At 45.5% G+C, this 25,656-nt stretch overlaps 2 protein-coding genes across 5 annotated transcripts in view; one reads left to right on the top strand and one right to left on the bottom strand.

Moving 5' to 3' along the window:
* The window catches only part of COL26A1 (collagen type XXVI alpha 1 chain), a 105,299-nt gene that overhangs the window by 59,029 nt on the left and 20,614 nt on the right, over window positions 1–25,656 (bottom strand). For 2 of the 4 annotated variants that reach the window (XM_083587855.1, XM_083587853.1), the window contains exon 3: window positions 23,874–23,977. In XM_083587855.1, the coding sequence (XP_083443981.1) occupies window positions 23,874–23,977 (104 nt within the window). The remainder of the gene's footprint in view (window positions 1–23,873; window positions 23,978–25,656) is intronic. The other 2 variants (XM_083587856.1, XM_083587854.1) reach the window with 1 other exon arrangement.
* On the top strand, window positions 18,759–19,434 carry PFN4 (profilin family member 4). Its single transcript, XM_083588073.1, has one exon. The coding sequence runs from the start codon at window positions 18,780–18,782 to the stop codon at window positions 19,257–19,259; it is 480 nt and encodes a 159-aa protein (XP_083444199.1). The 5' UTR covers window positions 18,759–18,779; the 3' UTR covers window positions 19,260–19,434.

Consider the following 25,656-nt stretch of genomic DNA (forward strand, 5'->3'; position numbering starts at 1 on the left):
GGCGTACAAGGCGCCTTCCAACCGTCTTAGGGACTCTACTCCGGATTTGTACAGTGGTACCTCGGGTTACAGATGCTCAGGTTACAGACGCTTCAGGTTACAGACTCCGCTAACCCAAAAATAGTACCTCAGGTTAAGAACTTTGCTTCAGGATGAGAACAGAAATCACGCGGCAGCAGCAGGAGGCCCCATTAGCTAAAGTGGTACCTCAGGTTAGGAACAGTTTTAGGTTAAGAATGGACCTCTGGAATGAATTAAGTTCTTAACCCGAGGTAACACTGTATAGGGTTTACTCCTTAGCCTTTTCTTCTCTTGAAGATATCCTGCAAGGCAGCGGAGCTTTAGGATTGGAGTTTTCCTTCTCCTGTATTGTATTGTATTGTATTGTATTGTATTGTATTGTATTGTATTGTATTGTATTGTATTGTATTGTACTGGATTGCATTGTATTGTATTGTATTGTACTGGATTGGATTGGATTATTTATAAATTAATTCTATTAACTGTTAACTACTTCCTTGGCCTGTTTTTCTGCTGCTGTGTAATATGACAAAGACTATAATACTTGGAACCATCAAGACTATTAGTTTCTGCAGGTGGGGAGCAGTTGCCTATTTGCTGTTGTCTTTTAAATTTTCAAGGGCGGAATTAAGTTACTGTAAAGAAAGCGTGGAAGGTAAGAGGGTGGCGCTGTGGGTTAAACCACAGAGCCTGGAACTTGCCAATCAGAAGGTCGGCGGTTCGAATCCTCACGATGGGGTGAGCTCCCGTTGCTCGGTCCCAGCTCTTGCCAACCTAGCAGTTCGAAAGTGCAAGTAGATAAATAAGTACCGCTCTGGCGGGAAGGTAAACGGCGTTTCCGTGCGCTGCTCTGGTTCACCAGAAGCGGCTTAGTCATGCTGGCCACATGACCCAGAAGCTGTACGCCGGCTCCCTCGGCCAATAAAGCGAGATGAGCGCCGCAACCCCAGAGTCGGTCACGACTGGACCTTTACCTTTACCTAAAGAAAGCATACCTGTTGCTTTTACTGAACAAGCACGTTCCTCTATGTGAATAGGTTTCTTTTTTAGTACAGAAAATAAAAATAAATATAAATAGTTTGAAATTTAAAAAAGGCATGCAGTTCCATAGTTTGGGTGCTGCTGCACTAAAAGGTGGTTGTTGTAGCTGCACAAAAGCAGAATAGGCTTTATTGCTGTAACAGAAGCACAGAGGTCCTGTAGAAAGACATTGTTGTGCTCAATATCTAACAAGCCATCCATTTTAATCAAAAAGGAAGGATAGCAATTGCCAGCTACCTTTCACTTTCTGCCCCCGCCAACCTATTTTTACCACCGCGCAGTCAAATGGAAATAAAAGGTATTATTCGAATTTCACTCTCCACTGCGTTTTGGCACCAGCACCAGCTGCCAATAGGTTACATACCAAAAAGCTAAACATTAATGTTTAAGCCAATTAACTCAACCCCATCACAAGGTGCCTGGGCATATAGACAGTCATAGGGTCCATGAGCACAGCTAATGATGTCTGATGGAAGAGCAAAGCCAGTGGGGAAGTTATAGCTTGCCGGATAGAGAATGTGCCCCACATGCAAAAAATAATAATAAATAAATAAATAAGGTCCCAGGCTCAATCCTCAGCAACTCCAGTTGGATTGCAGCCTGAGAGACCTTGGAGAGCAGCCACTGGTCAGAGGCAAAGGCGTGAGACCATCACCTTGCTTTTCCCAATACTATGGCCAGCCCTGTGGCTGCAGACTGTCTTGCCATAGTGGTGCATGCTCTGGTTATCTCTCGCTTGGATTACTGCAATACGTTCTACCTTTGAAGGTGACTTGGAAACTACAACTAATCCAGAACGCAGCAGCTAGACTGGTGACTTGGAGTGGCTGCTGAGACCATATAACACCGGTCCTGAAAGACCTACATTGGCTCCCAGTACGTTTCCCACCACAATTCAAAGTGCTGGTGCTAACTTTTAAAGCCCTAAAACGGCCTCGGCCCAGTATACCTGAAGAAGCGTCTCCACCCCTATCGTTCTGCCTGGACACTGAGGTCCAGCTCCGAGGGCCTTCTGGTGGTTCCCTCACTGCAACAACTAATGCTACAGGGAACCAGGGCCTTCCTGTTAGTGGCACCCACCCTGTGGAATGCCCTCCAATCAGTTGCCAAGGAAATAAACCACTATCTGACTTTTAGAAGACATCTGAAGGCAGCCCTGTTTAGGGAAGTTTTTAATGTTTGATGGGCGGGGTCCAAATTATATTATTATTATTATTATTATTATTATTATTATTATTATTATTAGGAAAGCACCACATTGGGGAAGTCTGGCAGTCTGGCAGGGGACTGGAGGAACTGCCCATTGACAACTCTGGGGAGGAATACGCTGTGTTGGGGCACTGGGGGAGGAGGGTGTTACAGGAGAGGAGCCAAATCTTGAGGTGGGTACACTGCGCCAGATCCTCCTCGTGTCACCCAGAGGTGCTGCATCCACTTTCCCACATCTTTTTTTGTGCCAGCTTCACCTCAAATCTTGGTATTCCCTGCCGCAGCCCACCCCAGCCCATCCTCTCAAATTCACATCGAAAGAATCCTGGACAGGTGGCCTTCTAAAAACCTCCAACGCAAGAGTCTTCTGAGGCAGCCTGTTCCATCATCGAGCGGCTGCTAACTGCCTGAAAGTTCTCCCTAAGCTTCAGTCAAAATCTCCGTTATTGTCATTTGAATCAGCTCAGGTGGTTACAGCATGGTGCTGATAACGCCAAGGCTTGATCCCTGTATGGGTGCATAGCTCCTGCATGGTAGATGATCCATGGGGTCCCTTCTGACTCTATGATTCTATCATTCCATTGGTTCAGGTTCTGTAATCTAGAGCAGCTGAGAAGCTTCCTTGCTCCATCTTCCATGCGGCATACCTTCAGATATTTGAAGCTGGTTCTCATTCCACCTCTCATTCTTCTCTTCTCTAACTTGAACATACCCAGCTCCCTCAACTGTTCCTTAGAAAGCTTGGTTTCCAGGCCCCTGATCATTTTGGCTGTCCCTGAACATATTTTTATTTTATTGTCAGAAACGACCATCAAGCACCACCTGCCCAATAAGTCAAGGTAAATAGAAACCACAATCAATTCCTCACACAACAAGAAACAAGAAATTAAACCACCCTGTGATCTAATTACGCTACTCAGCCTCGCATTTTATACACAGGCTCCCCTCTGCAAAAGGAAACATTTCCATTTCTACAGAAGAACTGGTGCCAGAGCCTTTAACCGAGGTTGTGCGTACACTGTTTATCTTTTGACATGACACCTTCAATTCAATTAAGCTCTGAGATTAACTCACTTCTAAACTATTAAGCCAAGTAACAAACTGGTGCCAGGGCAATGCGCCACACCAGTCTCCTAGTTCTGAGTCTTTAAATCCTTTTAATTGCCGAGCAAAGTTTTGCACACTCAATGGCAGATGATGGGAAACAAATTTGGCATGCGTGGCAAAGGTCTTCTGTCTGAGGTTCAAACTATACATTACACAGAACGGTGTGATTCATTCTTCTGTTTGCTTTCTAGCTATATTACTTACACTTACACACACACACACACACACACACACACACACACAACAGACACAGGCAGGCAGCATCTGAGTAAATGAGGAGGAAGGGCCAGCAGGGCTGGGTGAAGGGGCAGCTCTGCCATTCTAACCAACAACCCCCCCCCCCACCTGCCTTGCACATAGGAAGTTTGGATTGCATCCTAAAATTATTTCTGAGGGGCCATCAAAGTGCACTGCCAGCCAGTGTAAGCAGTACTGAACTAGGTAGGCCAACTGTATGACATTTTGTAAGGCAGTTTCCTATGTCCCTATGTCTTCTTACCTTAACATGAGGTTGATAGGGTTTCCCCTCACCTTTTTAATTTTTTTAAAATGCTACATCTTAAGGGGGGGAAAGATAGCTGCTCCTGATCTGAATTGTGGGGGGGTGTTTTTACATTGCACCCCCAATCCCCATAAAACGATGGAGAAAGCATGAGCACTGTGTGTGTGTGTGTATGTGAGTTTAGGAAAGTGGTTTGTCTGTCTATCTGTTTTCTATGCATTCGGATGACTCTTGGGATATCATCGCCTAATTTGGCATGACAGTGCCTGAGATGGAAGAACAAGGCTTTCTTCTATGTTTGCAGACCATCGGACACCATTTGGAATCAAGATGGTGGACCAAAGCATTCAGAACTGTACTGATTTTAATACTGCACTTGTTTCTTAGATTTCCCAAGCAACGCCAGACACCCTTTTCTCTCTCTCATATACAGACACATATGTCTTCATAGTTAACTTAGCAACGAAAAGTCTCTGTGGCTTCTTTAGTTGGCAAATTCTCCAAAACGCTGGCCAGATGAATACGCACTGATTGAGCAGAAGCCTTTTATGTCAGGGATATAGCGCCGTTATCTGCCTCAACTAAAAAAAAAAACCCCAACAACCCAAAAACTCTGTATATCCTTCTTTCAGACAGGGCCTGTTCGCCAGAGACATCTGAACACAAGGAAAAAATAAATATAACATTATGTCAAACCTAATAATTCACTAGTCTGGGTTTATCCAGCCTAACTGAGTCAGCAGTTTATTTGATTAGGGCTATTCCCAGATGTCTAACATCATAGTAACCGTTAGCAACCAGTTCACGAACTCCATTGAGAGATCAAATGTAAAAAGTTTTTCGGGTTGTCGGCTGAAGTTGTGACTTTAAAGAGGAGGAACAGAGGGAGTGGGTGGGGTTGAGGCTTTAAACTCTTATTAACAAATAAAAAGCCGCAAAATGGGGTGGAGGGGGTTGTTTAACATCCAACCCTGTTTTCCCATCAGTTCTTTTCTTCCTGCCTGCCCCTCGGTACTCCCCAATGCCTTGAACCCACACCCAGCAGGTGGAGAAGGAAGAGTAACAGCGTGAGGTAAATTAAGTTGCATTATGCAGCTCCCTTCAAGATGAAAAGGCAGGGGAAGCAAAAGGAATAAAGGTTGTACAAATCGGGAGGAAGAGGCGAGACCACTACAAATCTGTCAGATGTTTCTAGAACAGAATCGATAACCTGTTGGGCCCCTTCACGTGATACATTTATATTTTTTCTTTAAAACGGGGAGAGGGAGGTAGACAGTGTAGTACCTTCCAGATGTTGTCAAACTATTTATTTATTAAATTCACATCCTACCTTTTTTCTCCGAGGAGTTCAAGATGGACATACATCATCAGTAGGCAAACTAAGGCCCAGGGGCCGGATCCGGCCCAATCGCCTTCTAAATCTGGCCCGCGGATGGGCTGGGAATCAGAGCGTTTTTACAGGAGCAGAATGTGTCCTTTTATTTAAAATGCATCTCTGGTTTATTTGTGGGCCCTGCCTGGTGGTTTTACATGAGTAGAATGTGTGCTTTTATTTAAAATGCACCTCTGGGTTATTTGTGGGGCATAGGAATTCGTTCATTCCCCCCCCCCTTCAAAATATAGTCCGGCCCCGCACAAGGTCTGAGGGACAGTGGACCGGCCCCCTGCTGAAAAAGTTTGCTGGCCCCGGCATACATGGTTCTCCCTCTCCTCACTGACTTCCCATCACAACCCTGTGAGGTAGGGTAAACTGTGAGGCAGCAACTGGCCCAGGGTCACACAAAGTGAGCTTCATGGCTTGGTGGGGATGCAAACCCCGGTCTCTCAAGTTCTAGTCCAACACTCTAACCACTACACCACTCTGTCTCTCTCCCTCCATGTGTGGCAGCCATCATGGGCAATGGTCAGGACCGATGACTGAATGGCAGGCAGGCAGGCAGGCAAGTGAGCAAGCAGCACAGGGGCAGGCAGCCCAGGCAAGATGTTTAACAATGGAGAGGAGGTGCTATAGAAAGCAGTTTGTCAAAGTGCTCTCCAAAGCTCCTCCCAACCTCCTTTAAAAGGGGAACAAGCTTGGAGACAAGTGTGAAAGGATAGGCAAGGGGATGGGGCAGCTGTAAAGGATGGGGCAGATGTAAAGAGAGGAGCAATTAGCTAGGTGTGAAGGTCAGGGAGCCACCAAAGAAGTTATCAGGTAGGCAGGTTTGGTGCATGGAGTGAATGTGGGATGTAATCCGCTGGGAGCAGTCAAATACAACATTCCTTGTTTTGCTAGAGTGGACATGCAAAGGAATGTTTGATCCAGCCAGTCGAAACTTCCTGTTCCTCCTAGTCTGGAACATCCTTCCTTGCATGTGACTAGTAGGTGGGTACGACCTTTCCAGACCTGGTAAAAGGACAAGGCATGCTGCCACTCTTCTCTTCTCCATCTTCTTTTCATCCTGCAAACTTCCTGGAATGAACTGCTGGTTGCCAGGCAAGCAGTCCCCCAGGTCAACTCCCTTATAGGGTAAACCTGTTAGTATAAGTTTGTAACTTTAAGCCTAAAAGCCTGCCTTCAGGGATCACACAGCGCTCAGCTTGGCTGTGAGTAAGCTTTCTTTTTATTACTTATGACTAAGACGCGGGTGGCGCTGTGGGTTAAACCACAGAGCCTAGGACTTGCCGATCAGAAGGTTGGCGGTTCGAATCCCCACGACGGGGTGAGCTCCCGTTGCTCGGTCCCTGCTCCTGCCAACCTAGCAGTTCGAAAGCACGTCAAAGTGCAAGTAGATAAATAGGTAAGGCTCCGGCGGGAAGGTAAACGGCATTTCCGTGTGCTGCTCTGGTTCACCAGAAGTGGCTTAGTCATGCTGGCCACATGACCTGGAAGCTGTAAGCCGGTTCCCTCAGCCAATAAAGCGAGATGAGCACCGCAACCCCAGAGTCGGCCACGACTGGACCTAATGATCAGGGGTCCCTTTACCTTTACCTTTAAGACTGTGGTGTCTTTATTCTTTTAGGAGCGATCCAAGGGGTTTTACCAGGAAAATATTAGAACACATTTCAATCTGGACAAGCCAGATTGAATTGCGTATTGTATTAAGAAACTCACACGAGTTTGCAACTAGTTTTCTGCTGTGCAAAAGGGAATGCACTCTGCTAAGTAAAGGAACTTGCTGGTGCAAGTTAGGAAGGATATGAATAAACAATATATCCTCTCCTGCCACCCTGAACATTCCCACAGTGAACAGGAGTGGCAGCCCCTAGTACAGTGGTACCTCGGGTTACATACGCTTCAGGTTACAGACTCCGCTAACCCAGAAATAGTACCTCAGGTACTTTGCTTCAGGATGAGAACAGAAATTGTGCTCCGGTGGCATGGCAGCAGCAGGAGGCCCCATTAGCTAAAGTGGTGCTTCAGGTTAAGAACAGTTTCAGGTTAAGAACAGACCTCCAGAATGAATTAAGTACTTAACCTGAGGTACCACTGTACTGCTGTTTGTAAGACGTGACATGAAGGTTGGCAACATTGACCCTTCCCATGTGGGAATCCCTTACAGACGACCGCAGTGCCTGGAGGCAGACAGTCAATCTGTGCATTCACAGCAGTGACTGGAGAAATGACTGCTGGGAGAAGCACAACAGGACACCTTCATCTGCTCAGCTGCAGCAAAACATGTCTCTCCCAATTCGGTCTCTACAGTCACTGCAGGCGCTGCAACCATCCAACAGTTTGACCTCAACCCCAAAGGCACACTCCTCCATTGTCTCCCAAGACAGACGGATGCCAATGGCATACCTAGATGGCATACCTGTTCCTTCAGAGGAGTCCAACACAGTCCAGATATGTTATAATTGCTCTTATTACAAGTGTTCAGGTGGATGTCCTTAATGGGCTAGACCCAGAGAAACTAGCAGGTATTTCCAGATTTATTTGACATCTCTTGAAATCGGGATACACCACTGAACTGGGTGTGGGCTGTCTAAGCTATTGGTGATATGTGCTGTTGACTCAGGGAACATTGTCTGACTCTCAGTTATGAAACGAAGTGTTAAAGCAACAGTGTTGGTTAAATGACAGGTACAAATTCATAATTCTCCTCTTATGCATCTAACTTTGGGGTGCCTTATGTCCTCTGCCGCAACTGGGGATGGGCAGAATTGGATTCAGTTTGCATTTGAAGGGAACTCTAAAAACCTGCGGTTTCCAAAAACATAGGCAAACCAAATCACAGCCATCCTTTAAAGGTTATAGTCTGAATTCTGTGGTACATTTCTCCAACCGAACAATGTTTGCAGAAATGCATATATTAGGGGAAAGCTTGCATATAAATTAATACATTAGAGAAAATAACATACACAACTGTGTTATGTTAGGAGATACTGCTTGAGGAAAGTATGTACATTCTTCAAAACTGCATACAAAAATGTGTTTATTAGGATAAATTCAATGCTGGAGAATTTCCATGAGGGTTTTTTTAATGCAAATGGTTGCAGAGATGTGGAGACCTGAACTTAAGTCTGGAAAAAGGAGAGATGGAGAGGATTAAATTGACCAGTCCTTCAATCCCCACCCTCCATCTGACTTCATTTCCCCAACTTTGCCAACCTCCCCCAACATAATGCCCAGTCCATTTGGGCATTATGGACTACAATGCCCATCAGCCACTGCTTGCATAGCCGTGGATGATGGGAGTTGTAGTCCAGAACATATGGAGGGTATAATGTCGTGGAAGGCTGTCCTAGAAGAAGAATCAATATTGGGGGGGGGGGTTGAGGAGTGAAGTTGGAGGGAGTTGAATATACAGAATTCTTGTCCATAACAGCAATGCAGTTGTTTTAGATTAACGTATAAATAGACATTAGTGTAATACATCTGTTGTTAATCCACGTCTTGGTGGAAGAGGGATGCCAACACTTCATTTATTAGACCCGTCGATCCTATAACATCCTTCCCTGTGTTCCTTTTGTCTTTTTCTCAGAGAGTATAATAGGTTCCAGGATGTCTTTTATTTCACTATATAGACCGTGTTTCCTCCTGTCGAACGAGAGCAAGACATAATGGATTCCAGGATGTAATTTATGCGGGGGTTTTGGAATCGGACACTATCCCATTAATTCTGAAACTTTCTGACATTGAGCTGATTCTCTCGCGCTACCCTTACTTGTTAGCTGTTAAGCACCAGGGAGGTTGCGAGGGGAAAATTAGGAGAGGGGGAAGCAATCAAGTCTAAGATTGTAGTCCAAGGCATTTTGCCTGCCTGTCACCCATTTCAGTCTTCCTGGGAAAGGATGGTTAGGAAAACCACTTCCCCTCTTAAGCAGCAAAATCTTAAGAAGAGCTCTAATACGGCCCCATCTGCACTATAGATTTAAAGCACACCACGTTAAGCAATCGTGGCTTCTCCTAATCCTGGGAACTATGATTTGTAAAGGGTGCTGAGAGTTGTTTGGAGACCCCTATTTCCCTCACTGAGCCATGATGGCTATGCTCTGCCTCCACTGTCAGAGACCGTACATCTCTGAATGCCAGTTTCTAGGAACCATAAGTGTCAATCAGACAAAGAAAGTTAGAAAGCAAAATGTGGAGGCAAAATTCTAAAGCTTATTAGGCAGCTATGAGGGGAAACAGGATGCTAGGGTGATGGACCTTTGCTCAGACTTAGGAACCATCTGCATTATACATTTAAAGCAGTGTCATGCCCCTTTAAACAGTCATAGTGTCCCTCAAAGAATTCTGGAACATGTAGGTGCTGAGAATTGGTAGGAAATCCATTCCCCTCACAAAGCTATAATTCTCAGAGTTTCCTGGGAAGAGAAATTGGTTGTTAAACCACTCTGGGAATTTTAGAATTTTAGTTTTTAGAAAGTAGACCTCTTAGAGGGTGTATATAGATATATAAAACTCAAACTAAATCTCAGTGTGAGTGAGTCTACACATCTTTAGTACACATAAATGCAAATGTGTGTGCATGAACACAAGGTGCACAGCTTGCCAATTTTGTGTGTGTTTACTGTATCTATTGCAGCTGGTGAGACATATTTTGTACTGAAATGAAATGTTCGAGTGGGCAAGTCATATTTAGTGTGAAAATGCAGGTACTTGAACCCTAAGGCACCACAACTGCTATCTTTCTATCTTTCTATCTATCTATCTATCTATCTATCTATCTATCTATCTGTCTGTCTGTCTGTCTGTCTATCTATATGTATCATCTATCTACCAACACTGCAGCTGGGGATTTTTCTTTTCTTTTCAGTTGATAACCTATTTCAGGGCAGCCATGCTCTTCTAAAATACTATCATTTACATGTCCAAAGAGGTTGCCACAGAGATAAATGGGTGGGCCTTTTCCCACCTTACCTGGCTGGCTGAAGGATGGAGACCAACAGGCCAAGAAGGGGTGAGTGTTGCTGGATGCTAGAAGCTGGAGACACAGAGACATGGCTTGCTCTGTGCTGAATCCAAGAGCTGTGGTTTGCGGCTTCCCTGGAAACCCAGTGGGGAAGCAAGATCTGTTGGGGTGTTAATGCTGTGAGCACCTCTATCTTATACTGAGGTTGGATTGGATATATGGGTAAACAAAACCATGTATCATAACGGCACCATAGTCTCCACTGGTTTTTATTCCAAGGAAACCAAACGCTGGGAAAGCGAAGATTGGGGTGCCCTTCTGGTGTCTAAACTGATAGGCTACAAGGCAAAACTTTCCTGCGCTGGAGAAGTGCCTCAACTCTTTTCAATTCAGTTGCCTCATTCTGTGCCTTCTCCCAACAACTTCTGGGGATGGGACATACACAGCAAATTGGCAGAATCCCCTGTACAGAGCATTCCAAGGCAAATAGTCCATCTGTACTCCCCAAGTGGGACGCGGGTGGCGCTGTGGGTAAAACCTCAGTGCCTAGGACTTGCCGATCGCATGGTCGGCGGTTCGAATCCCCGCGGCGGGGTGAGCTCCCGTCTTTCAGTCTCAGCCCCTGCCCACCTAGCAGTTCGAAAGCACCCCCAAGTGCAAGTAGATAAATAGGTACCGCTTTATAGCGGGAAGGTAAACGGCGTTTCTGTGTGCTGCGCTGGTGCTGGCTCGCCAGAGCAGCTTCGTCACACTGGCCACGTGACCCGGAAGTGTCTCCAGACAGCGCTGGCCCCCGGCCTCTTAAGTGAGATAGGCGCACAACCCTAGAGTCGGACACGACTGGCCTGTAAGGGCAGGGGTACCTTTACCTTTACTCCCCAAGTGCCCTTCAGACTCTCTGACAGAGTTAACGAATCAGGCTTTAGAACAGGGGTCAACAAACTTTTTTCGCAGGGGGCCGGTCCATTGTCCCTCAGTCCTTATGGGGGGCCGGACTATTTTTTGGGGGGGAAATCCCCCCAACTCTCCTCTCCCTTCTCCAAAGCACAGGACGAGCCCCAGGGGCTGCTTACCTGTGCCTTGAGAGCAGCAGGGGCTGGTGGCAGCGGCGGGACGATGAGCGGCATGAAAGGGCTGGCTCCAGAGAGGGGCTGCTTAAAATTGTGCTCAGCCAACTGTGGCTCAACAAAGCCCAGCCCCCTTCCTCCTCTAGGCAGGGCAGGGAGAAGCCAGGAGGAGGGAGGGAGGAGGCGCCGATGCAGTGTATGTGAGGGAGGGAGAGGAGGGAAATGGCGCAGCCAAAACCATCAGAATCCCCACGCCAATCCACGCAGCGATTTTCGGACTGTCCGCGGGCTGGATCCAGAAGGCAATTGGGCTGGATCCGGCCCCCGGGCCTTAGTTTGCGACCCATGCTTTAAAAACAACCAGCGCTTATTTTGCATCTGGAAACAGAAGCATTAGTCCCTAAAGCACAAAAGCTCTAAAAATAAAAATAAAAAACACAGAGGGAAAAGGTATTAAATTCCTTCTTGGGGGCCACTGGTCCATCCTGCAATGCAATCTCCTTCCCACTCTCCTTTCCTCAGAGTTCTCCTAGAAAGATACCAGCAGATCACTAAAAATGTGATGTAGGAAACTGCAGGATGAACTGTGGTAGTAGAACTGACTAGGTCCCTTTTGCAGCGAGCGCATTTAAGATGGTAATAATAATAATAACAATAATAATAATAATAATTGTAATAGTAATAATACCCAATTAAGAGTGCCAATAAAAGCTGGGAAGGCTGCAAGGGTGCTGTTATTGCTTGGGGATCTAAATTGTTTAGGGCAATGTTTCTCAAGGTGGAAGGTACCATCCTGGGGGCGCGGGGGGGGGGCAGCAGGGAGACACCGGATCTGAAAATGAAGATCAGGCTTTGGAAAGCTGGTATCACTGGATCGAGTTCACAGATTTTGTTGAAATAATTAAACTAAAGAGCTGTAACTGGATTTTGAATAAACGTGCAATTGTTATCATTTGGATTTTATTGTGTTGTTATCTTCCTTAGTGGATTATGCAGCAGGTGATGCTTTTTATAGGGAAGGGGGGCACTGGGGGTGAGTTTATGAAACCAAAGTGGCAGTGCCCCGCCCCAAAGGGAAGTGCTGGTAGAGGACTGTCTTCTGAAGTAAAGCAACAGGGAACCAGGCAGAGGGCCTTCTCCTTCTCGGTGGTGGCACCCGCCCTGTGGAACACCCTCCCATCAGATGTCAAAGAGATAAACAACTATCTGACATTTAGAAGACATCTGAAGGCAGCCCTGTTTAGGGAAGTTTTTAATGTGTGACATTTTAATGTATTTTTAATCTTTGTTGGAAGCAGCCCAGAGTGGCTGGGGAGACTCAGCCAGATGGGCGGGGTACAATAAATTATTATTATTATTATTATTATTATTATTATTATTATTATTATTTGGCCACTTCCTTCTGGCTTATAGAAGATTAAGCCCACCTTCATATACACAGGTGTCTCATGTCCCCACCCCCCACCCCAAAACTTTGTACTAACAGGAAATGAGACAGGGTTCTTTCGGCAGGGAGGAGGAAAAAAACAGAGGAAGAACTCTCCAATTTCACAAAGTCAACCCTCATTGTCAAACCAAGAGGCAGCTGAGAATTCTCCCAGTCCAAAGGCACGGTACGGCGTTCGAGAGACGACACACAAGAGAAACACAAAAATATCTCGTTAACTTTTTTTTTTACAATTCTAACCACTGAACAAGCTACTCCCCCCCCCCTTCTCTCTCAATAATTTATACCTGAATGGCTCGTCTAGACATGACATCATTTTAAGGTATGCCTGGTGTTCTGTGGTCCGTTTACAATAACCAGGATGTATAATTGCCTTCGTTCAGGTCAGCAAAAGGGGCGATTAGTGGGCTGGGAAGAGGAGGGGGGCAGTGGCGGTGGTGGAGGAGCAGAGGAGGAATATCACAAAGGCCTTTCTCTCCGCAGCTGTTCTGGAGAGCGGTTTTTATAGCCTGTTGTTTTCTGCCAAGGAGACGGAGCCCTAACAATGCTCTCGAATCCACACTGAACCGCTATCCCTTGCGGGGAAGCAAAAGGGAGAGTGCAGGAGAACGACACATACCGCAGATAATCTCCGATTCGCAAATGGTTTCGGTGTGAACAGTTCCTATTAAAGCCATGAAGGGAAACCAGCTGTGGATGGCAGCCAGGATCTACTCGCATGGGTGAAGGCTGAAAGGCAAGACCCTTGATTCCTTTGCAAAACAGATCGTGGAGCTGCTGTGGGACTTGAGCAAAAGGCTCCCTCTATTAAATGGACAACCCTCTTATAAAGGACAACTGCTATAAAAGTTCAATCACATCTTGTGCGTGGGGTCGGTTCCAAGGATTCCACATACAGTCGTACCTTGGTTTTTGAACAGCCTAGTTCTCGAACGTTTTGGCTCCTGAACAATTGAAACCCGGAAGTGACTGTTCCGGTTTTCGAACGTTCTTTTGGAGCTTCCTGCAGCCAATCAGAAGCTGCGCTTTGGTTTCTGAACATTTTGGAAGTCGAACGGACTTCTGGAAAAGATAATGTTTGACTTCCAAGGAACAACTGTATACGCAAAAATGCATTTGCTCAGTGCTATTTTTCTGGAAAAAGAGGTGCTGGAACTCACCTTCAACACCTCCCTTGTTCTCTTTTAATTGCAATGACGCCCATCTGAGAGGTGCTGGAACTGAGTTCCAGCGAGTTCTGGCTGGGGGGAAAAAACCTTGGATATACTGAGACCCTTGGAGTCACCCCTCCACAAACATCTCAAGGCTTTTGGAGGCGGCATGCAGAGATTTTCTTGCCCCACTTCCCCACCCTCAGCAAGGGAAATACTACTACTACTACTACTACTACTACTACTACTACTAACTTATTATTTATACCCCGCCCATCTGGCTGGGCTTCCCCAGCCACTCTGGACGGCTTCCAATCAAATATTAAAATATAGTAATACATCAAACATTAAAAGCTTCCCTAAACAGGGCTGCCTTCAGATGTCTTAAAGACTTTTTCTGCTGTGCTTTCCCAGCACAAAAAAAAATCTTTTGAACTCTTTGCCTTACTTTCATTTAACTTGCAGGATTTCAACCAGTGGCCTCCAAACTCATGGTTGAAATCGTGCAAGCGAAATGCATGTACGATGCATCCACACTGTATCTAATTTGTGCCCACTGCTACGTTTGAAGGATTTCAAACTTTAAAAAATTGAGTCGTACCAGCTGATAGCCTTCCAGGTTCAGCTCCTAACCTCAGAGGGTTTGAGGAAGTTAAATCTCAGGCGCAAACTACGTGCTACAGGAAACATGTGTACATGCGTGAGATGTGCATGCATGATTATGCAGGCCATTTTTATTTTGAAGGAAAAACAGCTGGCCAGGCTCTATATCAGCCTTCCAATCAAGAGCAGGGTCCAGCGTTGGGTTTCCTGCCAAAAAATCACCCCCCGCTGCCCCCAAAGGCGCAGTAGAAAGCATATTTAGGGGTCAAATAGCAGTTGGGAGGTGGGCAGGAAATCAGGGGCCCACACAGCTGCATTTCATTCAAAATAAGAGTAGTTAGGTGGCTTTAAAAGTGGGGGGGGGGAGTTAATATAATGTACTGCTTGCTCCTCAACATATGATGGGAGCAAGGACACATTCTCTTTAGTAGAGCACATGACTGTAAGCCAGAGGTGGGAAGATTTGTAGCCCTCCTCCAGATGTTGACGGACTCCAAATCCCATCGGCTCCAGCCAGCATGGCCAATGGTTTCCTGTCCCTGTAAGCTAATCCCGAGAAACCTGCAGTTAACCTGTAGAGTTTAATCTTCCCTTTCAGCCCTTCCTCAGCAGGCCAACCAGATGATTTTAAGATCATGTAGCTGCTGGATGATGCAGGTAAGTATATCAGCCATAGGGTAGCGTCATCTGTGGTTGCAAGAACAAATGAGCCCTATATTCTAAACAAAATGCTTGATTAACCTGGAGGTAGGCTATATGAACTGTGTATTGATTTGTAATGCTTTGCTGGGTCTCTGGACCGTAATAAAGATTGTTGTTGTTGTTGTTTGCTGCAGAAAAGGTAGGATAAGCCTTTCTGAACTGTGCAAGTGCTAAAAGTTAAGGGTAGCTTGAATGTTTTAAATCCTGTTTCTTTGAATTCACTTAAGGGACGTGGGTGGCGCTGTGGGTTAAACCACAGAGCCTAGGACTTGCCGATCGGAAGGTCGGCGGTTCGAATCCCTGTGACGGGGTGAGCTCCCGTTGCTCGGTCCCTGCTCCTGCCAACCTAGCAGTTCGAAAGCACGTCAAAGTGCAAGTAGATAAATAGGTACCGCTCTGGCGGGGAGGTAAACGGCGTTTCCGTGCGCTGCTCTGGTTCGCCAGAAGTGGCTTAGTCATGCTGGCCAAATGACCCAGAAGCTGTACGCCGGCTCCCTTGGCCAATAAAGCGAGATGAGCGCTGCAACCCCAGAGTCGGCCACGACTGGACCTAATGGTCAGGGGTCCCTTTACCTTTACCTTTTTATTCCCAACTTATTGGTTTGATGATCCTTTAGCTCCCTCCCCCTTGTTTGTTTGTTTGTTTACACATTAGTGTTTTGCACTTATATCGTAATGCCCTTCAGCCATCATCATCATCATCGTTTATTCATAGCCTGCCCATCTGGCTGGGTTTCCCCAGCCACTCTGGGCAGCTCCCAACAGAAAATTAAAAACACGCTAAAACATCAAACATTAAAAACTTCCCTAAACAGGGCTGCCTTCAGGTGTCTTCTAAAAGTCAGATAGTTGTTAGATGATAGATCTTGAACAAGGCCTGTATAATTTGTGACACTGTCTGCCTTTTTAAACATATACACCTAAGGTGTCTTACTCCCCGCCCCCAGTGCTTCCAGTTGCACCTTGTAAGCTTTCCAGTGGCACATTTTGATATTTGAATACCTGAAAGGCCACCTCCTTCCTTCCCTACAGACTCTTTCGGGTGCTGAAATTGGCAGAGGGGACCCTCTTGGTAGTTCCTCTGCCCTCAGAGGCTCTTGCAGGGGACACAGGACAGGGCCTTCACTGTGGTTGCCCCTAAATTGTGCAGCTCCCTCCCCACAAAGGTTTGCCTGGCACCATCATTGCACAGCTTCTGGAAAATGATGAAGACTCACCCCATTTACCTCGGTTTCTGGCACATGCAGTGCAAATCTATAGGAACCATCTTATTTTGATAATTTTAAGTTGTTTTAAGCTGCTTTTAACATTGTGCTTTAATGTTGTAACACACCCTGGGACCTTAGGATGGGAAACAAACAAACAAACAAACAAACAAACAAACACTTCCTACTGCCACTAACTTACAAATCCATACCATACATTTAAAACAGATGGCTCTCCCCGCCCCAATAATCCTGTTCACTGCAGTTTTCTAAGGGTGCCGGGAATTGTAGTTTTGTGTGGGATAAGCTACATTGTCCTGTATTCTTTTGTGGGGAGGGTAGTGCTCTGCTTTAAATGTATGATGTGCATATAACAAAAGTACGGTAAATTTAGCCTGAAGTAGGGACACCTTGATAAACCTACAAGATGCTGCCGTTTCTTAAGATTTCACCCCCATAAAACACTGCTTCTTTTTTTGAGGTTGAGATATACAGCATATTTCTCTTCTTCCTACAGTCCCTGCCCCACCCCCACACCAATCTCTTGGTAGTCCCAAGCAGAGAGCAATTGTGTGCTTTTGGCTAAAAACACAGCATTTGAGAAACCAGATCTTGCTCCAATATAAAGGGAAAACTCCTGGATCATTTTTGGAAGTTGTACAGACAAAGGAAGCCCATCTCTTGGGGAGCTGGATTACCAAATGCATTCAGGGCCTCTTGCAGAAATAAATCTGGTGTTGTTCAGCTCAGTCTTCCCAAGCGGACTGCTCTTTGTGGGTTTGAGGAGGGGAGGGGGAATGCCAGGGGGTAGCCTGGAGATGTAAATGGTTTTATTTAAGAGCAAAACACAGAGAATTGTCCATTTGATAGACGATGCCTTTAAGAACCAGTAAAAGGAAACATTAAAAGAAATTATGGTAAAGCTATAGTAGATTTTCGAAGTGGCTTCTTCAGATGTATTGCTTTCTTTAAGGTACAGGCATTTTCTTTGCCTCGAAATCAAACGGGTTCTTCAGGTTTTTTGAAACATTGCAAAACCTGCAAGGCCTGTTTGACCAGCAATGATCCAAGTCCATTTCAAACTAACAGAACAAACCAACACCAACAGCCTAACTCAGTATAAAGCAGCTACCTCTGTTACTATGATGTGATGGATTGAGCTTTTATTCAAATTCGTCATTCCTCTTCTAAATTTGCATTAACACATTAAAATATGAAAATCAGGTGCAAATCTGTGTCTTCGACACAAAGGGTTGATAGTTGTTTTCATTGTTTATTATCAATTTTATTTTTTGTTGTTTATAATGAGGTAAACTGCCCTGGGACTTTTGGTGAAAAGCAAGTCATATATACACTAAACAAGATAAATAAAGATAAGTGGCCACCCTAACTTTAGCACCGCTACACCTGAGAAAACTCCCTCCCCTCCCAATTGTACACAGAAGTACTGAATTTTTGAAGGCACTCTGAGAACCTTTTTGCCTAAATGGTGGGATTTAAATGCCTTAAAGAAACAAACAAATGGGGAACAAGGGGGAAAAATGAGGACACAAGATCTACCCACCTTGGAAGAATGGCAGATGCAAGTAATGGACTACATGGAAATGGCAGAAATGACCGGCAGAATACGAGATCAAGGAGAAGAGCGGGTGGAGGAGGACTGGATGAAGTTTAAAATCTATTTACAAAAACACTGTAAAATCTTTGAATGCTGATGACATTGAAATGAAATGAAGGGGTTCTAGTAAATAAGGATTGGGAAAGTATAATACGTGAGGGAAATTATTTAAGGATAAAACTAATAAGAATGAATTTGCTGATCAATTTTAAAGTGGAATACAAGAAAGGGAGGCGGGTGGAAGTCAGGAAAATAAGGTAATGAATGATAAGAATTTGAAAAGAGGTCTTTTTCTTCTTCTTTTTTTCCTTTCTTTCTTTTGTTAAATTTTTTAATATCCTTTTCCTTTTTAATTGTTGGTATTTGTTGGTGTTTTAATATGTACTGTTCTTTTTTATATGGTTTTTTTCTTTTTTCTTGTAAAATTTAATAAAATATTATTTTTTAAAAAATGAGGTAAACCTCCTGGGAATTCCTGTCAAATGCACATTCTCAAATGACGTTCAACAAATGAAAAAGAAAGGAAATGAATGAATGTGAGAATCGGCATGGTCAGCAAGGGGTTACTTGATCCCAGACCAGAACCAGCTCCCTTTCCCATATAGCTTGCACCCTTTGACTTGTATCTCTGTGTTGTTGTTTTTTAAATAAGGCTTTCTAAAAAGAAACGAGAGCTGAAAAATTCAGAGAGAAGGCCTAGTTCATTTCAGGAGCCAGGAGTAGTGTTGGTGGTGGCGGTGGGGAACCAAACAAACTACAATTCCCAGAATGCTTTGGGAGAAGCCACGGCAGTTGAAGCTGTTTTGTGTAACCAAGGAAGTAGACAAATCCTTAACAGCAGAGAGCCGGGGAGAGAGGAAAATGAACCAGACACAAAGTATGCTGATAGACGGCCTCACTCAGACCAAGCATGTTGCCAACGCCGCTCTCATCAGAATAGTGGATGGCAACATCCTGGCAACGACTCCGGGCTTCAACATCCAAAGCCAAGCCCTGGTCTTCCTCCAAGCCTTTTTTAAGGAGCTGCTCCAAGTCAGAAGGGACGGGCTTTACTTCAAAGACCGGTATTACAAGTGTGTCAGAGCAGACGACCACTCCATCTACCTCAAAGGGAAAGGCAATGGGGTGATTTTGGCCAAAACGGGGACCTTCATCGTGGTCGGCACTTACGCCGAAGGCATGTACCCCAGCGTGTGTGTGGAAGCCGTGGAGAAGCTGGCGGACTACTTCAGAGCAAAGGGAAACTGAAAAGGCTGTGGAGATGGAGCCATTTTACTCGGAGACCCAGCGCAGCCCAGCCCAGCAAGAGAACGGATCGCTATCGGCAAGAGAGGGCAGCTGATGCAAGGACCACAAATCCTTTTCACAAGCATCCTACTTGTGGGGTTGGAGGGGAGAAAAATTAAATGCACGCGAAGTAAAACCTTGGTGCTTGATTGATATACGTCTATAGTTTCAGGTTCTCCCTGGCCTGAAGCCTTGACTGGCTGCAATTCCTGGCTGGGGATGTTGTGACCCTCTCTGCCTGGCCTTCAAGACTTTCCACGCTCCAGGCCATGCCTTCACCCCAGGACACAACCACCAAAAGCCCTGCTCCCGACCCTCTCTCAAGTGTTGGGATAGTGGTTCTTGCTTTCCTGGGTGGAGGGGTGTAGACAGTGTTAGAAATTCCCCAGGTGCCAGGTACATTTTGTGACTGGCGCGAGTCTAGTTGTGACCACATGGAGCTCTCTGAATGTCAGGTTGGCGACTGACAACTGGATGGCCTCCAGGTTTCTTAAGCAGGTAAGCAAAAGAGCTTATTTACTGTATTTATATCCCATCATTTTCTCCTAGGAGTACATCGTTCACTCCTTGGTTAAATCCTACAGTGACCCTGTGAGGTAGGTTAGGAGGCTGTGAGTGATTCCAAGGTCACCCAGTGAGCTTCCTGACTGAGTGGGGATTTGAACCCTGATCTCCCAGGTCCTAGTCCAGCACTCTAACCACTACACCACACTTCCTAGAGTCCTTCTGCTATGGGGCAGCTCTATAAATTAAGCAGGTAAATAAATATGCGGAAAGCAAAATGTTACTTGGAGAAGAATCTGAACTATTTCCCTTGAAGCCTGAATGTGATTTATTCTGGGTTGTTTAATTTGATGTTTTAATGTGTTGTAAACCGCTTTGAGATTTTTTCCCCTTTAAAAGATAAAGAGGTATAGAAATGAAAATAATCACCATCAATTTCATCGGATGGGGAGGGGGGGGAATGGCACCTAGACATTCCCATTGTGGCAACCGTAACCCAGGTTTAAGGTACCATTTGATGATTAGCTTATATATCTGAGTTTCTGACACTGGTGTGGGCACAGAAATTTGGGGTAGACTGGAAGGTGTACTACAGAACAAAGGTAAGAGTCATCATATCCATTGCTCCACCAATCTTTATCTCTGGGCCCACCCACTTTTGACTCTGAGCATGCCCACCACTGGCATGTGAACCCCAAAAGATTCCCCATAAGGGATTGTGGCCCTCGGGGCTAAATATTTACCCCTCTGTTCTAGAACATTCTGTGTAAGAGATTGCTGCAGTGGCAAGGTATATATAATTTGATTCAGTTCTCCTTTAAAAGCAAGCTGATCTAATTTATACTTACTGTTATTTATTATTTCTACAATTTATATACCGCTTATATTTTTTTAAAAAAACAAAACTCTAAGCGGATTACAAAACAGATTGAAACATCAAAAAAAAAAAAAGAGATACAGTGGTACCTCGGGTTACATATGCTTCAGGTTACAGACTCCGCTAACCCAGAAATAGTGCTTCAGGTTAAGAACTTTGCTTCAGGATGAGAACAGAAATCATGCTCCGGCGGCACAGCGGCAGCAGGAGGCCCCATTAGCTAAAGTGGTGCTTCAGGTTAAGAACAGTTTCAGGTTAAGAACAGACCTCCGGAACGAATTAAGTACTTAACCCGAGGTACCACTGTAGATGAAATTCAGAACTTATCGGAAGTTAGGGAAAACACAACTCAGTCAGCTGGATTCAATCAGCTGGGAGGTGCGATGCTCTGATGGGTCCAGGAGCCCACCTGTCACCCCAGGCGCTAACAGTTCCCCTACAAAAAAAATTCATTGCATGCCACTGCCTGCAACCCTAGAAAGCTGCTGCTAGCCAGTGTTAACAATACTGAGATGGAAAGCTCAGTGGTCTGCCTTGGTCTAAGGATGATTCCTATGCGCCAAAATCAGAATGCGTTACACAACCATAAGGACACGAGACACTTTTTTTTTTAACAATGTGAGTCGTAGGAACAGAGTTTCTACACTGCGACAGAATCGCAGCATGCAAACTGCCCTTCCCGTTATCAGGCAGGCGGAGGGGGTAATTTTGTTTCCCCGATTTGCACTGTTCCATCTGAAGAAAAGAAAACTTGGGTCTAAAGATGGGAGAAGAGAGAGATGACGTCTGATATTAGCAAAAGTAAAACAAGGTTATCATTTTCTGGCTGCCCTCAAATTGGCGCCAAGTTTCCCGGGTTGGTGGGGGACACACGTTTGCCTCCCAGGAGAGGGTCCCTGGGCTTTGAACTTCGAAGCGTATGAGAGGAGGGGAAAGAGGCTAGTTGGAGGTGCCAGCATCATCTTGGATTGAAATCAATCAGACTGATGCATGATTGCAATAACTAGCCCACATCACCTCTGCGCTGCCCCTTTCCATATGGTCTTTATATCAGGATTCCGCAGGCTGGGTGGCTCATTTCCTGCTGCAGCTAAAAAAATCCCCCTCGCTCCAAAAAGAGAGAAAGAAAACAAAGCAAAGCGAGACTGATCGTCCAGCAGAACTGTTTGACTAAAGTCCCTCCAAAGCTGAAGCAACAGCTCTGATTAAGTTCTTTGTTATCTTATCAACTTAGCTAGATGCAGAGAGAAGCCCAAACAAGGCAGGAATTAACTTAAGACTCACTCCAAATGTCAGGGGATCTGACATGTTCCATCACTTGGGGTTTACCTGAGACTTCTTTGGGCCCAGGGAGACATAGGAATAAAACCAGAAAGCACTGGAGGCCTCAGAACAGAAGCATACCCTCCAACATTTCTCCAATGAAAACAGGGACAACCAATTCTATTAGTATTAGTATTAGTAAAGTGGACGCTTGGGTTGTGAACGTGGTCCATGTGGGATGCACGTTCGCAACACGCAGCGTTCGTAACCTGCAGCAGCGCATCTATGCACGCGGGGGTTGCGATTCGGTGCTTCTGCGTTCCTGTACCTCCGGGTTTTGGCAGGTCCGTAACCCAAAAAAAACACAACCTGAAGCATCTGTAATCTGAGGTATGACTGAATTAGTATTAGTATCACCCTGCCCATCTGACTGGGTTGCCCCAGTCATTCTGAGCTACTTCCAACATATATAAAAACATAACAAAACATTACACATTAAAAAAACTTCCCTGTACAGGCCTGCCTTCAGATGTCTTCTAAAGGCTGTAGAGTTACTTACATCCTTGGCTCAGGGGTCGCATAACTACATACACTCCAACATTTCTCTGATGGAAATGGGGACGTTCTAAGGACATTCCAGGATCAAATCAGAAAGCAGTACAGCTTCTGTAATTCTGGGACTGTCCCCAGAAAATAGGAACACTTGGAAGTTTGCAGTAGCCAGACCCAAATTAGTGATTTAATCACTGCTTGGGGCCTGCACAAGACATTCTGCTGCCCGGGATGAAGATGGTGTCCCCACCAGAGAGCGACTGCACTGGAAACTGAATCTTGCAGCAACTCTGGTGATGGCATAGAGCCCTCTGCTGCACCTGAGAGTTGCAGCCCAGCTTAGGGAGTTCAGGGCCAACCCTTGATGTTGGACCATATCAGGTGAGCAAGTGTTCAAAGTTCAAGGACATATTCCAGCCAAGGAAGGTGTGAAGCAGGGCCTGGTGAGGGTGGCCTGGGAAAGGGCCTTCTCTGTGGCAGCCCCTCAGTTGTGAAACTCCCATGCCACCTTCATTATACAGCTTCTGGCAAATTCTGAAGAGACGCCTCTTCGCCCTACCCTTTCAACGCTTGAGGTGTGTATTTTTAGGACTCGCCCTATTTCTCTAATTGAAAGACGTTTTAAACTGTTTTTAATATTTAGTTGCATGGTTGTGCTTTAATGTCGTAACCTGCCCTGGGACCCAATAATAAATCATAAATAATTCCACTCAGAACATATCAGAAGCATTACATCTCGTGCAGGGAAGCCTGCGGTTCGGATGCGAGGATCCCAGACGGTGCTTCCCGGGGAGCACAAACGGTCTCCAAATTCCCCACGTAAACACAGCCGTGGTGCATATCAAATGACAGGCAGCCCGTGAAGAAGGCAAGCCGTTTTCTTCCAAAAGATAAAATCTAAAAGCGAAGATTTAAAGCCCGCAATATTGCACAGCGGAGTTTAGCTAGCTGCCAGCAAGACTTCCTCGCAGGCTGGAGACCTTCCTCGTCGGCTGCCTGGTTAAGAGTTAAAATTCCTCAGATAATTCTAATTTAAACAATCTGTAGCCATCAGCACTAAGGAGGTGCCCGCCAGATGGTGATGGTTAAGTGGTTCCTTTTTTTCTCTCTTCCAGAAACCTGAACCTATTAGCAAAGGGTCAAGACGTTCTGTTATACTCCGTAGCAAGTTTCAACAATGGTTGAAACCCTCTCGTAGAATGCAAGAGTCTTCCAGGGATGGGGAGAGAGAAAAGATTTCATTTCAAGAGAAGGCTGGGAAAGGAACTCCCACAGATCTGTATTTCCATATTTGAACAGTGCAACTGGAAGATCCTGCAAACTCAGGGTATGGGGGGACGGGAAGGAAGCTCTACACACTTTCATTCACAGATGCTTACCTTCCTCGCAGTTCCTTCCCGTGAAGCCAGGACAGCATCGCCATTCCAGGGCAGTCAGTGTTCTGTAGGAGATCTTGTACATGGGTCTGATGAGAGTCCTGTAACTAACACAAGCAAGAGGTCACGCAGACTGCTCTGCCCCAAACCTGCCAACCTTGCAAATATCAAAAGCTGCATGTTTGAAAATAAGCTCAGGTATGCTTTAATACAAGGCTGACACAGCACAAAACACTCACCCACACTTCCCACTGGTCCTAGGCCCAGGAAGCATGGGTCCATGCAGTTTCCTACTTGTCCTGCTCCTTTCCCAGGGAAAATCCACTCTTTAGTGCTGAATAAGAGCAGAAGCTTCCCAGGCTTTGGGGAGGAGGGTCAGGCTTAATTTACCCTGAACATTTAGTGGACAGTCTAATCCACCGACTGCACACCACTGCTGTTTATTCTGACAGACTGTGTGCTAAAAAACAGTTTTCCCCAAGGGGAAAGTGGAAGTTTGGGACAAGAGGAAGTGTGGATGAACTCTAACAAGGGTACAGACTCCCAGGTAAGCGAGTACAGGTGCAGCCTCACTGCAGTTTCGTGGGAACATAAGACCCTCCTACTGTACAAGGCCATGCTTTCTCCCTCTTCCATGTGACAGCCCTCTAGATATTTGAAGATGGCTATCCTATCGCCTCTCAGTCTTCTCTCCTCCAAGCTAAACCTGCCTAATTCCCTCAACTGTCAACACACACAAATGGACTCAAAAGCGCCCCAGATGAGCCTGTCAACTTTCTGCTGGCACAATCGAGAAAGGAGACTTGCAAGTTGGATCCCAGTCTACAAGGCAATTGTGTACTCAAATGGCTTCTTTGCAAAACTGATATGCATTGCAGGGCAAATGCTTTAAACACACAGGAGGAAGACATTTCTTGTGTACTCCATTTGGGTCCCAGGATGCTATAAGCCATATCTCTACACCTCCCCAATCCCCCCCCCCCAAAAAAAATATTGTCCTGACCAGTTTCCGGTCTTGAAAGTGTACTTGTTTCTGAAGAATTAGCCTTTGGTGCCAAATGTGGAATCTGATGTTCTGCATTTGGAATCGTTGCATGCTTGAAATCCTCTTAAAACAAACAACTCTCCCCGCCCCCCAAAAAGTGAAGTTCAAACATTCCAGCCGTGACTATTTAACAGTGACAGTTTTGATTTCTTGGTCCCTGGTGATTCCTTGCCCTTACCTTTGCCTTGTTAAAATGCCTTGTTAAAATCAGGGTGAGTTGCTAGATGCTAACTTATAGCTATCTGGTTAGCCTCTATGAGAACTGGAAAATGGATTTTAGCTGTGATTCCTGCATTGCAAAGGGTTGTACTAGATGACCCTTTGGGTCTCTTCCAATTCTATGATTCTGCTTTTTAACATGTTGGGAGGGCAGACAGAAAAGAACACTGCCACCCCCCTCACAGAAAAAGAAGAAATCATAATCTGATCCAAGCTTGCACATACCATCCCCAACAACCACCGTGGCACACCTTGGTAAAAGCTGGAGGCTGATCCTGACACTAGCTTGCCTAATACCCTCTTAAAGCCATCTAAACCCGTCATCCCCGCATTGTGTGGCCAGTGAAATTTGCAGAGTTAATTATCTGTTGCCTGAAAAAGCACTTCCTTCTGTCAGTCCAGTAAACGGATTGCCAAACAGTTCCACTGGGTGAAACAGAGTTTATCCTTTATCCTTCCCTTTAAGTCGTCTTCTGTTTCACGACAAAAAAGCCCCAAGTGTTTCATCCTCCCTTTATCAGA

This window comes from Podarcis filfolensis (assembly GCF_964270895.1).
Source record: "Podarcis filfolensis genome assembly, chromosome: 15".
Lineage (NCBI taxonomy): Eukaryota > Metazoa > Chordata > Lepidosauria > Squamata > Lacertidae > Podarcis > Podarcis filfolensis.